The 16,366-nt window shown below is 33.2% G+C and overlaps 2 protein-coding genes across 3 annotated transcripts in view; both read left to right on the top strand.

Moving 5' to 3' along the window:
- The first annotated feature begins 986 nt into the window (after positions 1 to 986).
- Positions 987 to 3,119, top strand: LOC115627140 (ubiquitin-conjugating enzyme E2 S). 2 transcript variants are annotated; one of them, XM_030522718.1, is made up of 4 exons: positions 987 to 1,029; positions 1,117 to 1,429; positions 1,556 to 2,023; positions 2,088 to 3,119. In XM_030522718.1, exons 2-4 carry the CDS (start codon positions 1,421 to 1,423, stop codon positions 2,232 to 2,234), a joined length of 624 nt encoding a protein of 207 aa, XP_030378578.1. In that variant the 5' UTR covers positions 987 to 1,029; positions 1,117 to 1,420; the 3' UTR covers positions 2,235 to 3,119. The 2 variants fall into 2 exon arrangements, with proteins under 2 accessions (XP_030378578.1, XP_030378577.1); XM_030522717.1 differs by having other exon boundaries at positions 1,553 to 2,023.
- Positions 3,120 to 6,988: 3,869 nt separating this feature from the next.
- The window catches only part of LOC115627113, a 32,482-nt gene continuing 23,104 nt past the window's right edge, over positions 6,989 to 16,366 (top strand). Inside the window, exons 1-2 of the mRNA XM_030522679.1 lie at positions 6,989 to 7,201; positions 12,627 to 12,746. Of these exons, the coding sequence (XP_030378539.1) occupies positions 12,678 to 12,746 (69 nt within the window). The 5' untranslated portion in view covers positions 6,989 to 7,201; positions 12,627 to 12,677. The remainder of the gene's footprint in view (positions 7,202 to 12,626; positions 12,747 to 16,366) is intronic.

Raw genomic sequence — 16,366 nt, 5'->3', positions numbered from 1 at the left:
AAATACACAAAGTGTGTCTGTCTGTTTGTCCGAGGCGACAGAAATAGAGTTGGGTCGATCCACTACGAACTAGTTCCAAAGACCGCCTCTTTTAACTGAACTACTGCACTAGGTTTTTGGGTTCAGTTCCTTTGGTTTCTCTAGATATGCCCCAATGAATAGGATTTTCTGCGAACATAATTTTATTGCTTTGATGGCATTATTCATGCGACGTCAGTATAGTTTTTCGGTTTCTGCTGTCAAACGCAGCATCTTATTTGCTGTTTTTAAAGGAAATATGTGTAAAAGTGCACATACATAAACATTTCCTATTGAATATTGTTTATTGTTAGATTTAATTGAAATGGAATGGGCGTTAAAATACATCAACAAATCGTCCGTTAAAATTTAAACTAGATATTTGAATGAACTAAGCTACCGGATGAACTACAGGAATGAACTAGCGAATGAACTAAATGACTGAAGGAACTGAAGAAAAATGAGCTAAAAGGTTGATCTGGAGAGAAACTGTTGCTGTCTGTTGCTGTTAGTGTTGAAAAATATCAATAAATAATTATCGAGGCTATCGTCATGTATGTATGTACATAGTTGCATATATTTTATATTATTCTCAATGTTTTTTTTTGATAATATCATTCATTACTGAAATTTTTTATTAGTAGCCGAAGGTTGATGCATATGTACATATATTGAAATTAAAGGTAGTAAGAATGATTACATAAACGTAATAAAATTAAATGCCAAAAATATCTTCCTTTTGACGAACATGCTGATAATAATCGAAAAATATTTATTTATATGTATATTTCTTATAATACTATAAAAAATAGCTGCACTGCAATTTGAAAATGTACATACATATGTCAAAGCTGATTCTCGATGCTAACTTGAATTGCATCAGTGTTGAGCAGCAACTGTTCTCGTACATTCCATTTTCATCACATCTTCTTGGAAATATTGGTATAGTATGGCAGAAACGAGGGCTACTACATAGAAAATAAATAGTTTTGTGTTGTTGTCGAACGTAAGGTGGGCAAATGATTAAAAAATTGTTTTAAACGTGTTAAGGAAACATTTTGAGCAAATGTTAACACATATTTTTGTTTCCAAAAACAGCAAAATTCCGAGTTTTTTTTAAAGCATCTATCACCAATACGGAAAACCAAAAAACCATTAAAAAACGCATCAATTTCTCGACATCGAAAGCTCAGCCCTGCATTTGGCATTGGGCATTGTGGGCAACAGACGCCAAAAGCAGCAGTGAAAATACATTATTCGCGTTAATCCTAGGTATTGGCGGGATATCATTCGAATAGCGCCAATTCATTGTCTTTCAAGGCTTGAAGGCAATTGTGGAAATCTTCAAACGCAGTCCACAGCGCACAAACGCATCAGCACTGGAGCAGGAACATCCGCCACAATGAGTTCGGTAATGTAAACAAAAATATATGTACATACATATATATATATTGTTGGCTCACACACACATACACATGCAATTGTTCTTAATATAAATGTATCTTCAATTTCGACGCATCTTTATCCATTTTAGCAGTATTCCAACGTTGAGAACCTTTCGCCCCAAACAATACGGCAGGTGATGAAGGAACTACAGGATATGGAGACAACACCGCCAGAGGGCATCAAAGTTATAATAAACGAAAGCGATGTCACCGATATACAAGCCCTGATAGACGGCCCCGCTGGCACTCCGTACGCGGTCGGTGTGTTTCGCGTTAAACTGACGCTCAGCAAAGATTTCCCACAAACGCCACCGAAGGCTTACTTCCTAACTAAGATTTTCCATCCGAATGTAGCGGCCAATGGTGAGATATGCGTCAACACACTAAAGAAAGATTGGAAACCAGATCTGGGCATTAAACATATATTGTTGACCATCAAATGCCTGCTTATTGTGCCCAATCCGGAGTCGGCCCTGAACGAGGAGGCGGGCAAAATGCTGCTCGAACGCTATGATGATTACTCGCAGCGTGCCCGTATGATGACAGAAATTCACGCACAGGTGAGACGCAATTTGGTTTCCTTATAAATTCGCTTGAATTCTAATGTTTGATGTCTTCAAATAGCCGGCCAAGTGTGCCGCCGCTGCCAGCGATGCCAAAGAAGATGATGGACCATCGACAAAGAAGCATGCGGGCCTGGATAAGAAGCTGCAGGACAAAAAGAAGGAGAAATTGCTAAAGGAGAAGAAGCGCATGCTGAAAAGATTATGAGAGGCATAAGAAACCAGAGCACCAGCGATGTCAAGGAGCGAGTAGAAGAGAATGAATGAATGGAGGCATTGAAATATTATAGTAAAACGATCTAGATAAACAAAAACCGCAGAAAGGCAAACCAGAAGACAACAAAAACTGAACAGGCGCGCTATTTAAATTTACACTGATCTGGGGATACACATTCATTTCATTCAAAGATAGAGAAATAGCAGCTCCCGAAAAAAAAAAACAGAAACAACTCCAACCAACAATCAATGCAAAAATAATGCAGAATTGTTTTTTAAACGCTTCTTTGCGGTGCAATGCTCGCTTCAAAAAGTGCATCTAGTTTAATAATATTTAACCAACTTTCGCACTCGCCTCGATAATGTTGAGTAATCGCGTCCCAAACGACTAATGACCCAATGCATTTTGTTTTTATCTGAGGTAACGCTTTTTATTATTTTTAAAATATATTATTTATGTATGTAATTAGAATAAACATCTGCATACCCAGCTCCAAAAAAGATAAAGCAAAGTATCAACAATAAGAAAATGAAAAAGCATCACCAATAGGCACTTACGTGTTTTTACACACATACATACACACACATACACAATTCCCATACACACGCAATGCATCTACAAATTGTAAAGTTTAGAATTTGTGTCCAAACATTTGTAATTTTAATTGAATTTGTTGTCCACTTGAGCATTCGTACGTTTTGAAAGCAGTTGTCCAGCAAAATAGAATAAGTCACCACACACACACAAAAACAAATAAACAAGCAAAAAATAACAAAGAAAGAGAGAAAGCAAGAAGGGGGAAAAACAGTAACAAATATAAGCATGTATGTAACTAAAGCAGTTATTAATGAATTTTAAGTTCGTAAACATTTGAAACTTTCGTCTATTCTTATTATTTAGAACCTAAGCCATACATATGTGTATATGTAAGTATATATATAAGCGCGAGCTATCAGTTTCGCTAAAAACATGAAGTCCTGAAGTAATACCCAGAAAACCCCAAACAACATAATATGCCCGGCATATAAACGATATGATATTGGGGGAAATGGCCGACAACAAACAGTTAACTCACTCCATTCTAATTACGCTGTCAGAAACAAATTAGCAAAAATTTGTTTCGCGCACTAGGCTTATGCTTCGATTATGTCAAATTTCTGTCTTCAATAGGCTTCCAGTTGCGCCTTCATTAGCATCCATACATAAATATCAGCAAATAGCTTTCGTATACATACATATATTTCAAAAGGGTTTCTTCATTTTTTAGCTATCTTGCTATACTTTATTTCCTTTGCACAAGTTACTTAAAAACGATTGCGATAAAAAAAATCAAAGCCTTAGGAACTCCCCACTGGATTTATAATGCTGTTGAGAATCGCTTTTGTTATGATTTTCACTTTTTAATCTAACATTTATAGTATGCTGAGAATATGATTTCCAATATCTAAAGTCGGTCAATTTGACAGAAATCTAGCATAAATGAGAGTTATATTATACATGTAAGAAAAATATTATATAAATGAAATTCGGGTAAACACTTAAAAATAACTATAAATGGCAATTCGGATGTTTTTTTTGTGCATTAGTATGGTAGGGATCTTCATTCATTAAAGCCCCACATCTTCGGGTTAAGTACCTGGCCTATGATGTTTCCTTCTGTATACAAATTGAAAGCAGAAATAGGTAAAACTATAGCTAAAGCATCCTTAACAATACTCTATTTCATGTACGATTTTCATTGAATTCATCACAAGTATTAATAAAAATAAAGAGACAATGGCGCAGTAAAAGAATGGCTTCGAACATATTGTTTTTTATAGATACATATGTGAGAATTTGTGGCCCAGTACTCATCATTAGTTTTCAACTTGTTAAATGATTTAGGGTCTATTTGTGCTGATTATTGAAAACTTTTAGCGACCAGTAGAATTATCAACTAAATTTGCCAAACATATTTGCCATAACAAAAATGTCTTATTCTATTTGCCGTGCATTCCTCATAAGAGTAAGTATAACAATTTGTACAGATAAGAAATAACTAAACATTATTTGAAGCAGTTTTAGTTTATGATAACAATTGGAATATTTCGCCAATTGCTGAAATATCGATGACAGCAATGCTATCGATGCCTTCAAAAAATACTAAACATCAAGATGGTGGTATTTGTTAGTGGTTAGTATTGAAGCTGCCACCTATTTCGTTTGAAAACATTGGGCACCATTGTTGTTTATCTGCAAATTGAGATGTTTGAATGCTTTAGCCGTTATTTAACAAAGGTTGTAAGCGCCTTGGTGAATTTGTAAAACCAAAATATTTATTATTCTGTAATTCTTTATGTTCATTTAGTGAGATTTTAAAAATATACTTATTTAAAAAAAATTGTAAGAAATAATATTAATAATATTTTTTAATTTTCTCGACTTTGCCTTTGAATTAACGGCTATTAATAGCAATAGTAAGGAGTATAGCTTAATTGCGATATATAATTATTTCAGCTCAAATTTTGATCGAGATTATTTGGAAAAATGTGTTTAGGGTGCCTGGTAGCTTTCAAAAATTAGGAATATTACAAGTGTTGGCTATACGAGTATATACAAAAATTGGTAATTAATTGACATATTTTAGTTAAATACACAAAACAATAGGCGATTTACTTTGAAATATTTCTATTCCTCAATTGGGAACCGAATTCACAGGTGCAAGCTTTGACTTGAGCACCCACGTTAATTTATAAAATTTACGTTTATTTACAAATTGACTGCTGAGTACAATTTTAAGGTGGAATTTGTTACATGGCTGTTAGTTTTGAGTGATATTGGAGTAATTATATACAATTTGTTTTTATGAGATTTCGCATGAATTACTGAGTTTATATTGAGTGACGAATGTGTTTGAACTTTCCGGTTTTGAAATGTTTCAGAACGAAGTTCCACCTACATATTATTTATGTGCATGTGCATGTGTGTGTGTGTGTGTGTGTGTGTGTGTGTGAGTTTGTTCTCTTTAGATGTCTCCTTGCAATGAATGGAATTTAAATGTGCACATACGAGTATGTGTGTAGTTTATGAAATTGTTAGGCTGACAGCCGCCAACATTAACTGAGCTCAGTGATCAGCAAAGCTAACCTTCAACAACACTTGGAAGTTACACAGACACCAACACACCAACACACACACACATACATACTCATGCCAAACTTAAATAAAACTGTCGTATCGCATTACAACAACAATAGCAGCACGATTTTGGCCAAAACAACAAATTCAACGTTTCGCAAAGCCAAAGCCAGACGACTCAGACTCAAATTCAGAGCCAGAGATAGAGTTTAGCGCTCTCCATAATAGTTGTTGTTGTTTTTAGACTCGCGCATGAGCAGCCGCCATAAAACCTGATGAGGCGTTTCAGCGTTTCAGTCGTCGCAGCAGCGAGCGGTTAATATTATTGTTGGCCGACGCGTCCGTCGGTTCGATTAGTCGTTGTCTTTACCACATGTCTGTATATATGTATGTACGTATGTATGTATCTATGTATGTATGCATGTGTGTGAGTGTTGTTGTCTGAATTAACAGTGGAGCTTCCCTTAAAAACGTAGCGGCAAAGATTTATGCCTTGATTAAAGAAGACATCAACATCCTTTACAAATCGCGATGAAAGATCATTAATCCAATTTTGAGTGAATAGTTTAAAAAACTAATGGAGTTATGGAAAAATCCACACGATATCATCAAAATCTGAGCGGAATTTAGAGCGTCGTCTGAGATGTGAAAATTCAAATTTAAGGAGAATTGAATAGTTTATTGTTGAATGTGAATCTGACACTATACATTTAATATTTGGAAAAGCCATACCAGTTCGGTTACTACCAGTAACCGTACTACCAGTTCTATTTTTTCCAATAAATATAAATAAAGATTTATGCCTTGATTAGACATCAACATCCTTAACAAATCACGAGGACATGATGAGAGAGCATTAATCCAATTTTGAGTGAATAGAAATAAAAAACTAATGGAGTTATGGAAAAATCCACACGATATCATCAACTTATGAGCGGACTTTAGAGAGTTGTCTGAGATCTGAAAATTCGAATTAAGGAAGAATAGATTAGTTTATGGTTGAATGTAAAAATTATAGTGTCTTTAGATATCTGACACTATATATTTAATATTTGGAAAAGCTAAACCAAAAAATCGAATTTAAGAAGAATTGAATAGTTTTTGTTGAATGTGAAAATCAAAGTGTCTTCAGAGATCTGACACTATACAAGTAGTATAGTATATTGTAGATTTGGAAAAGCTGATTTCGACAAATTGGAGCAGAATAGAAATGTAAAATATACTTGTATGTATTTTTTGCAATAAATGTGAAAACAAAGGGCGTTATTAGAGATCTGACTGTATATACGAGTATTTATGCCCAAAACGCCTCTCCCAATGCGTGCCCGAGTGTGCGTGTGTGTGTGTGTGTGTGTGTGTGTGTGTGAGTTACAACAGCCAGTGCTGAATGAATTCCTGAGTGGCTCGCGCAGCCGATGGACCGCAAAACAGAGCTTGTGAATGGCTGACTGGCTGGCTGGCTGGCTGGCCGGGCCGAGCTGAGCTGAGCCGGGCCGGGTCGGGCCGACTACTTGTTGCGGAGAGCGCGAGATCGCCAATTTAGTGGAGTGGAGCCGTGCGACGACAAAAACAGCAGCAGGTAGTTGTGATCAGTTGTGAATCTGGCACGGACGGACTAAAACAAACAATTAAGCTTGGCTCGAGCAACAAAAATATACGAGTATATTCATGCATATGTACGTACATATACATATATACTTGTATTGAACAACAACAACAACAAGAAAATATATAAAAACGTTTTGCGCGGCCCCGTCGATCGTATATGAGTGTCTCTGTGTGTCTGTGTAAATGTTTGCGTACATATGTGCATATAAATCCATGTAAATCCATATAAATCGGTACGTACATATGTGCATTTATCTGCACATAAAGCATATGGTGGTGATGAGTCCGTTTGCGGTTTATATTTTTTCAAAAACTCCACACAAAAATAACTACATACTATGTATCCACCTATAAACAAACAAACATATACATATGTGTATATCTATATGTACTCGTATATACATACATATGTATGTATGTATGTATGTATATGCAAATATATATACAAATATTTGAAGCACTTTCCATCTCCAATGAAAACAATATTGCACCAACAACAATAAGTTCCGTCAAATTGTTTATCTACACATATACAGATATACATACATATGTGCTTTCAATATATACATTTATGTATCTACATACATACATATATACATATGTATATATTTACTTATCATCATAGTGTGTGTGTTTGCTTGCAACCCACCCGGCCGGCTCATTCCACATTGTCAAAAATTGCAATTTTGTGTCAAGTGTTTTCTTTTTTCTTTGTTTTTTTTTTATTTTTTGTAATAAAAAAAATCGATTGAAGCAGACAAAATGCCGCTGCAATATATTTATATTTGATGTGATTGAAATTAAACAGCGTAAAAGAATCGCTTTAATTTGTTTCAACTTTTTTTTGAAGTGTCCAAAGCTGCTCTAAAAGTTTAATAGTTTATAATACTAGCTTAGGATTCTATCGGTATTACAAAACAAAAGTAAACATAAACTATATTTTCTATTATTGAATATAGCATCATCATCCATATCTGCATTTTTTTCAAGTTTCCAAAACTGCCCTGAAGCCTTTGCTCAGCTTTAAAATATTAGTTGAAGATTAGATTTAATTTAGTGGAAATATGAACTAATTAATTAGGTTTGCTAAGTGCCCGAAACTGTTTAAAATTGAACATTTATTTATTATTCATCAGCTGACCAACAATTTTCAAGTTGAGTTAATAATATGTTTACTAAACATGTAATAGTCCGACGGATTTTGTTAACTTATTTGTTCGTTTTTTTTTTTTTTTTGCTTTTGTTTAAGTGTTGAAAGCTGCCCTTAAGCTATGCCCAGAAAACAAAGGCATTATTAATCTTTTTAAAACACAATCGATAAGTCTTGTTAGCAAAACATTATTAAAAATCCCTTCAATACAATTAAATATTCTTTATGATTAAGAGTCGTTAAAAAAGATTAACAAGCTGTTGAAATAATAATGTTGCAGCAAATTTTGCAAAATGAGTTGATGATTTTTTATGAATTTATTACGACTATAATTAATAAATATTGCAAATACATACTGTTTGTATACCCTCTACCAAAAGGGTGAAAGGGTGTTCTAGAAATCTCAAACGCCAGATACTCGTGTGTGTAATAGCCAGAAAGAGGCGTGGCAGACCACAAGTTATGGGTATATTTATGATCAGCTTGACCGGATGAATTGATACAGACAAGACCGCCTGCCCGTGCTTCCTTTTTTCCATTTGTTCGTATGTATGAGCCTCGACATCTTCTGAGCCATAACAGTTAGGGATACTGCACTGGGTATATAAACGTGTCTTTTCAATATGCAGAGCACATTTATAACAAATCACACCTAACATCATTATTTTATATCTTTCAGTAGGAGAACTGTTTTTATGATATCTTAGACATGTTAGAAACATGTGGTATTTATGAGTTGTGTTTAGCGCTTCATAATATTCTATAGTTTTATCAATATCGGTTCACTATATCATATAGCTGCCATAGCAACAAACAGTGTAGAAATAAGCTCTGTTGTGCATGCCTTCAGTTATTTTGTAATACTGAGCTATTTGTAGTGCCCCATTATAAGATAAAGTTTCATCAAAATCCGCTCACTAGAGAACGCTTATTTTTGTTGACAGGGTATATGCAGGGTATTCAAGAGTTCAAGAGTTTCACGCTCTAATTGTTTTTGTAGGGAAACTAAACTACAAATTTTTTAAAATTTATTTCCAACAAGTTTCTTATCACCTAATTTTAATATTATACATTATAAATGGAAAATGCGATCTTTTTTAGTAATTCGGCATGCTAATGAATTGCGTTTCGTAATATGAAACGAAATCGAAATCAAGAACCGGTCTGTAAAGTAACTTTGATTTGTCACCACAAGAAATTCTGAGCATTTATATTTTTGTTCCTTAAAATATTCACACCAAGGTGTAAATTTTAAAGATAAAAGCTGCCGTCAAGAATATTGAGACTTTAGACCACAATTATTAATATTGAAACAATTTATAAAAATGATTATCTGAATCTTTATATATATATAAAAGATTATTATATGGATTCTTTTTTCAATATTATTATAAATTATACTTCTAATATGTAAGTAAGAGCTTTATAACGCTCATACATACATGTATTCAGATATCTCAGGACAACAAATAAATAATATATAAAGTCCGCATTGACTTCGTTATTTTTCTTAATGAAGTCCATAAGCTGACTGTGCTGAATTCGACCAACTAGGTTATCCTTTTTTAATCAGATTCTGCTATATCACACTAATTAAGACTGTTCTATATTTATGTTGAAGAGAAAGAGAGATGTACAAGAGAACTATACAGTAGTTTAGAGAGTGGTAAAGGAATCCTTAAATTCTTTGAACCGGCGTTGAATGAATCCATGAACGCCTCTAGTCTTGTTTACTATGCAAGAGCCGTTCTCCAAGATGTTCAACTGCAAATATATAATGCCCTGTTTCAAACGTATTAGAGCATAATTTTATGAATACATCCAACTAATTGAATCTACAGCTACAGTAGGCAGAAAAAAAATTCATTCTTAGCTGCTAGCTTGGGATTCAAAAAACGAATCTACTTTTATGCCTCAATCGGAATTTACGGCTAAAAACCAAGGCAAGATTCTGCTAAGCAAACATTTAATTCGCCAACATATGTATATATACATATATATATACATATACGCTTGTACATATATTTATTTATTTACATACACACATATAGACAACTTTCTGAGCGTTAACCATTGACAAACGGGCAGCAGCCGCGGCCGCCGTAGCCTCCGCCCACTCGGGACGGGACATACTATATGTAGATACATACTTATGTACATATTTTCGATCGCATTTGGTAAAAATGAGATTTCGTTTTTGGCTGCGATTTGATGGTCAAACCAAGCCGTGCTTTGTAGAAAACGAAACAAGTCTCCAAACGCAACATCCACGCAATGTTTTTATTTAACGACTGTCAACATTTTTATTGAATCTATTGAACTGGTTTCGACACACAAGTCGATCTTGAAATTTCCAAATTTACATTTCGATGCAATGCATATGTAAATAGAATTCCAAAAACACTCACACATAACCCCCATTTCGGTAAACAAATGTTAGAATATTGACTTGAAATTAACTCAAAAATGTGATTCCATCACAAAGAATTGAAATTTAGTTGAAAAGCGAGAAGCATTTTCAAAATCCCTATGGTTTTTCTTTTTTGGTTAACTAAGTAATCAAACTAGCTTGCACGAAGAGGGACTTTGCTTTAAATTGAAATTTCACTTGCTTGGATTATCAAGTTCAGTTGTATCCCATTATATAGAAACTCACTTAATACTCTCTCTCCATATTGTCACAAAGCTAGCACAAGCATTTCATTGCCTTGGAGAGAAAGTTGAATTGATGTATATATAACTGAACAGTTTTTTTTGTACAATATTTTGATGTTTTCTATAATTTCTAAAGATTTTAAAAATAGATTCGAAACAAAATAGTAAAAAGTTGGTACATTTCTTCAATACTTTTGTCAACTGGCATTAGTCAATTATTTACATCTAATTAAATTCCTATTTTGCGATCTTTATTACATTAAATTTAATTTCATGAAGCTAACTTTTTTCTAGTAGATCCAAGCTCAATGTTTTGATTACAGTCTTCTTAACTCTGGATATTAACTTCGGAATTTAAAGAATTAAGTTATATTTCTAATAAATGCATAAATAGATAAATAAATAAAATAATTATAGAAGGTTCTAACTCAGAGCTAGGACACGCTATTTTTGAATAATAACCTCAACTCTTTTAAAATACATACATAAGGAGATATTTTTGAATAAAGTTCTACATTTCTTTCTCTGAATATATATTACTTAATATATCTAATATTTTTGATACACATATATATTATTATGTATTAGCGTATAAATGTATCAGCTGCAATGCGTTTCTGTGAGGTTGATTGTGTTTTGAAAATGATGAAATGACGAAATGAACGAGTTATTTGCCTGACTCTACTTAGTTCCATCGGCCCACACAATGCCAATACATCCATACATATATATTTATATACACACATGTATTATTAAATGTTGAAATGTATATACGTATGTCTGTCTGTCTGTCTGTGTGTATATCGTACAGGGCGTACAAACATATAACTTTTATGCAAATAGTAGTAGCGACCACAAAATTAATAATAATAGCCCGCAAGACGACAACTGCTCTGAAAATATATACAAACAAACGCACTAACATAAGTAAAAAGGTATATAACTATATGTATATACAATAATATATGTATACATACATATATCGATGCAACTTATGAAAGGTGTCAGAATATTATGCTAATGCGCTTAAGGTAGTTTCTAAAGAGACTGAGAGACAGACTGGCTGAGAATTGAGTTTAAGAAAGAGATGATTTTGTTTAGAGGCTCAAAAAAACCTTAAACCTTATGTACATATACCTAATCAATTATATTAGAGTTGTTTGATTTTTGTGCAAAGGCTTTTAATAAGTTTATTTTATATTGTACAACCTTTAATAGTTCAAACACCCACCTTCTTCATCTACAAAAGTGGGTGACAATATCGGCAAGTGAGCATGAAATAATTATTATAAGATTAACATAAAACAGCAAGTAAATTGAACTATAAGTAAGATATAAGGATATCTTAAGCTGAAATGCAATTCAATTAAGATGAATTTCAAAAAGTGTGATCAAAATATTATTAAATGCTGTTGAAGTGCCAATCTAACTAATTCTGCCTGTTCAGGCTCGAAAATATTCGAAATTAGGAGCTGACCTGGAACACATCAGTTGATATATATACTTGTATGATATATATAGCCTCATTCATTTATATATCTGCCATAGGAACGCTTTTTCAGTAGGAAAACTTATTTGCTTTTAAAAAAAATCGTAAGCAAATCTGGTATAAATGAGTTATGTAAAATGTCTTGTGATATTTTAATGCTCTATAAAAATCGGTTAATTATATCATATAGCTGTCATTGGTTTTTCGTAATTAGTAAATAAAATAATTTGAATAATAATAATAATTAAAATATTAGTAAACAAATATAATACATCTGAAGAATGTAGCATCGTTCTGCCATTTAATTACTGATCCTGAAAGTATGCAACAAAATATAAAAGTTATGTCTGCATTTATTTTACAGTTGCAATCGAAAGCTCCATTTTGTTGAAAATCGAAAGCGTCCGTGCACGCCATGGCTTTGAGCGAGACGACAAAGGCACATGCAGGAGCGACGTGTGCCAAGGACGAGCAAAGCGAATTGGTGAGTAACAGAAAAGGAAACTTGTGGCTATGTCAGATTTACGTGCAACATTAAAGTTCAAAACACTTATAGCATTACCTATTCGCTATTCCCTTTCGATTTTAAATCATGTTATGAAGTGATCTAAGATGTTATTATTATAAATGAGTTGTATACAGAAGAGAATTATAAAATTAATTTTTGGTAAAAATAAAAACAATCGAAATAAAATTAGTTTAAGTCTGATGTTTTTAGGTCTTATATTTTTTGAAATAGAGTTAAAAGATATTAATTACTATAGTTCTAAAAGGGGATATAGTAAAGTTATCCTTAAAGAAAATTTAAAAGCAAAATTAGATTCGTTTGTTCTAATGGTTTTTAAATTTAAATATTGATTTTTAAAGCATACTTTTAATTCGAAAATTAGAATTAAACAAGTAAATCAATAACTATTCCAAACAAAATGAGAGTCTTCTTGAATTGGAATTAATCAAGGAAATCAATAACAAAATAAGAGTTTTCTATTTTCAAAAATTGCGAAATTCGAACAAATTGCTTGCCAAATATTTGTCTATTTATAAAAGTTACGTTTATTACATTTTATTTCAAGAATAATTTACAATCTATTGAGTCCACAAATTTAAAAATATCAGATGTAGCCTAAGAGTATACCCCACTTTTATTACAGAAAAGAACAAAATAATTAGAGTAACGGCCGTTAGTTTAATTTTTTGTTTAAAAAAGTATGCTTTCCCGAATGATATTTATGTTCGTTTATTTTAAAAAGGAACAAATTTATAATTTAATAAAATGCGCTAAAAATGTGTATCTGTGAATAAACTATTATTTCTAAAAACAAAGTATTACGTATTGCCCAATAGGTCTGCTTATTTATCAGTTTATGAATTAAAAGATTGCAACTAAGCTTAATTATGGGAGGCCTTGGGACGACTAGTAATGATTATATATTATTTAATATATTTAATTGAACTTAAAGAATATTTTATGAATGTGTATATTCAAAAAAATGTTTAAGAAACGTAGCAATTTCTACTGTGATTTTATAAAATATTTACAGAAATGTGAATGGTACAAAAAGTTCGAAACTTATTCATTAAAAGTATGCTTTAAAAGTTTTTAGTAAGAAAAGGTAGACTTTTGCGAAAAAATGTTGAATCATCTGCTAATTGAGGGAAATTCGAAAGTACAAATAATTCTTGTGATTTCAAAATTAAATTTGTTAATTTAAAGTATGCCCCAACAATGTTTATAGTTAAAAAACCCATACATATACATTTGTATATAAACTCCGCAGTCATTCTTAAGCCATAAAAATGTTCTTAATGCGGAGTAGGTCTAATATTTGTTATGTTATTTATATCATTTATACAATTATTCTTGTTCTAATCAATTAGACATGAAACTTAATAAAAAATTTAAAGAATAAGAAATAGTGATCACTAAGTTAAAGCAATAAGTTCAAGTCTGTTGAATCATCAGCGACTAAATAAGGGAATTGCGAATCGGGCATTGCGAAAGTGAATTGATCGTTGCGATTTAGAGAGTTGCATAAAACGGTGCACGAATCTGACATAGTCTGAATGGGAATTTAGCCCATGAACACACACACAAACACGCTAACATCATACACACACACACACACACACGATAAGCTTAGCTTTGGCGGCAAAGCTTTGGCGTTGGCTTTTGGCGGGCTGGCAGTGTGCATGTGTGTGTATGTGTGTGTGTGTGGGATGGGGTGCGGTGCGGTACGGTGCGGTGGGGTGGGGGAGGCAAGGCAAGGTGGTAGGGTCGGTTTGCAAAATGTTGCTCCCGCCACCACCACCACCACCAGCACCAGCACCAGCTAGACAGACAAGCTCCTTCACGTGCACTGCTGTTGTTGTTGTTGGAGAAAAACTTCAAAAAGTTTTCTGAACCAAAACTCCAGAGCGACGAGACGAGACGAGACGCGAGGAGACGAGCCGAGACGAGCCAAGCTGAGTTGAGCTGAGCAGTGCTGTGCTGTGCTGAGCTGAGACTTTGGTGTAACAAACTAACGGTGAAGCTTATTGAGCGCCGCAGTCGTCGTCGCGACACCGACCACGCCGCTAGTCGCCGTTTGAAGCAGCGCGCTCGGAAAACGCTCGAACTCCATTACCATTACCATTACTACAATATTGTTTTTTTTCGAATATTATACAATGAACCCACGATTGCTGGAGTCGAAGCTTCTGATTTAGATTTGGCCAAAGTGCGGTTTTTGAATTGTTTTTGTTTTTTTTTTTTTTTTCAATAAAAGTGCGGCGCGCGTTTTAACATTTTTTGTTTCTTTTTGAAAATTCAATTAAACTTAAAAATAAAGTGTCTTGCAGAATTTTCTGAACGTTTTGTTTTTTTTTTTTTTAATGTTTCCACTCGCCTTTTTAATGGCAAAGTGCAAAGTGTGACACTGACATATGCAAATGTATATTATATCCAACTATATAGACACATATATATCTACATATAGACTTATATGTGTGTGTGTATATCCGCATATGTGTCGGTTTTTTTTTGTTTTTTGTTTTTTTATATATGGAGTATGTGGCATAAGTGGCTTATATGGCATATAGTACGTGCAAAAACTTAATGATTTTTTCTAGTTGTTGTATACGAACACACATAGTATAGAGATATCAGTATGGTTGTGTTCGTCGTCATCGTCGACTGTCGTGATATTTTGTTGTTGTTGTTATTGTCGTTACTCAGTTGCTTACTTAGCTCATTATTTTTATGCACTTGCACTGTTGTTGTTGTTGTACAAGTGTAGCTCTTTGACTCTTGCGTAATGACCCCACATATATCTTTATCTGTATGTGTGTGTGTGTGTGTGTGTTTTGCTTGCAACTGAAAAATATTTATGAAAAAAATTGAAACAAATCCGCACTACTTTGTCGCCACAAATCGCAACGAACGCGAGTGTGAATAGACAGTGCTTTTTTCTTCTTCTTCTTCGAAATAAATAATCCTTGAAAGTAAATGAAAATAGCGAATAGAACGCTCAAGTTATGCGACTCTTCAATACTCTTAAATACCGACCATTTTACCCGCTTCCCAGCATTTCGACTTAAATAAACTTTGTTGTATCACAGTTGATATAGCCAACCGATTTTGTAATTTTTTATTATTATATTATACTAAATTTTCATTATCATATCGGAATTAACAAAAAAGTTGCTGCAGTTATATGCTGTAGTCAGGCGTTTTAGATGAAACTTCAGATTATAGGGAAATAAACAGAAAAGCTGTTGATACATAGATAGAATTATCAATCGATCGTTCCCAAGACGGAAATATTTAATTAATATTTCATTGACAAACAAAGCTGTCGATGTAAAAAAGAGAAAAAACAAATCAATAGAGAACTTAAACTAAAGAAATTAAAAAGCCTATGGAAATTAAAAAATATCTAATAACGAATCCGATTCATAAATAGCGTACCTATTTTGAGGGAACTTTAGAATTTTTTGAGGCATATTCTTATAAACAAAAAAGTTATCTATCCTATTGAGACTGATTTTCACACTGGTCGGTCCTACATCAGCTATATAAAGTATAAAACCTATTTTGAGGGAACTTTAGAATTTTTTGAGGCATAT

The sequence above is a fragment of the Scaptodrosophila lebanonensis genome, unplaced genomic scaffold, assembly GCF_003285725.1.
Source record: "Scaptodrosophila lebanonensis strain 11010-0011.00,11010-0021.00 unplaced genomic scaffold, SlebRS2 tig00000092-arrow-pilon, whole genome shotgun sequence".
Lineage (NCBI taxonomy): Eukaryota > Metazoa > Arthropoda > Insecta > Diptera > Drosophilidae > Scaptodrosophila > Scaptodrosophila lebanonensis.
Note: the sequence above shows the minus strand (reverse complement) of the source record. Positions and strands in the feature narration are given on the sequence as shown.

Excerpts from the sequence above, each read along its gene's own strand:
- LOC115627140 (XM_030522717.1), top strand. Across the intron at positions 2,024-2,087 it reads TGACAGAAATTCACGCACAG|CCGGCCAAGTGTGCCGCCGC; the intron begins GTGAGACGCAAT and ends GTCTTCAAATAG.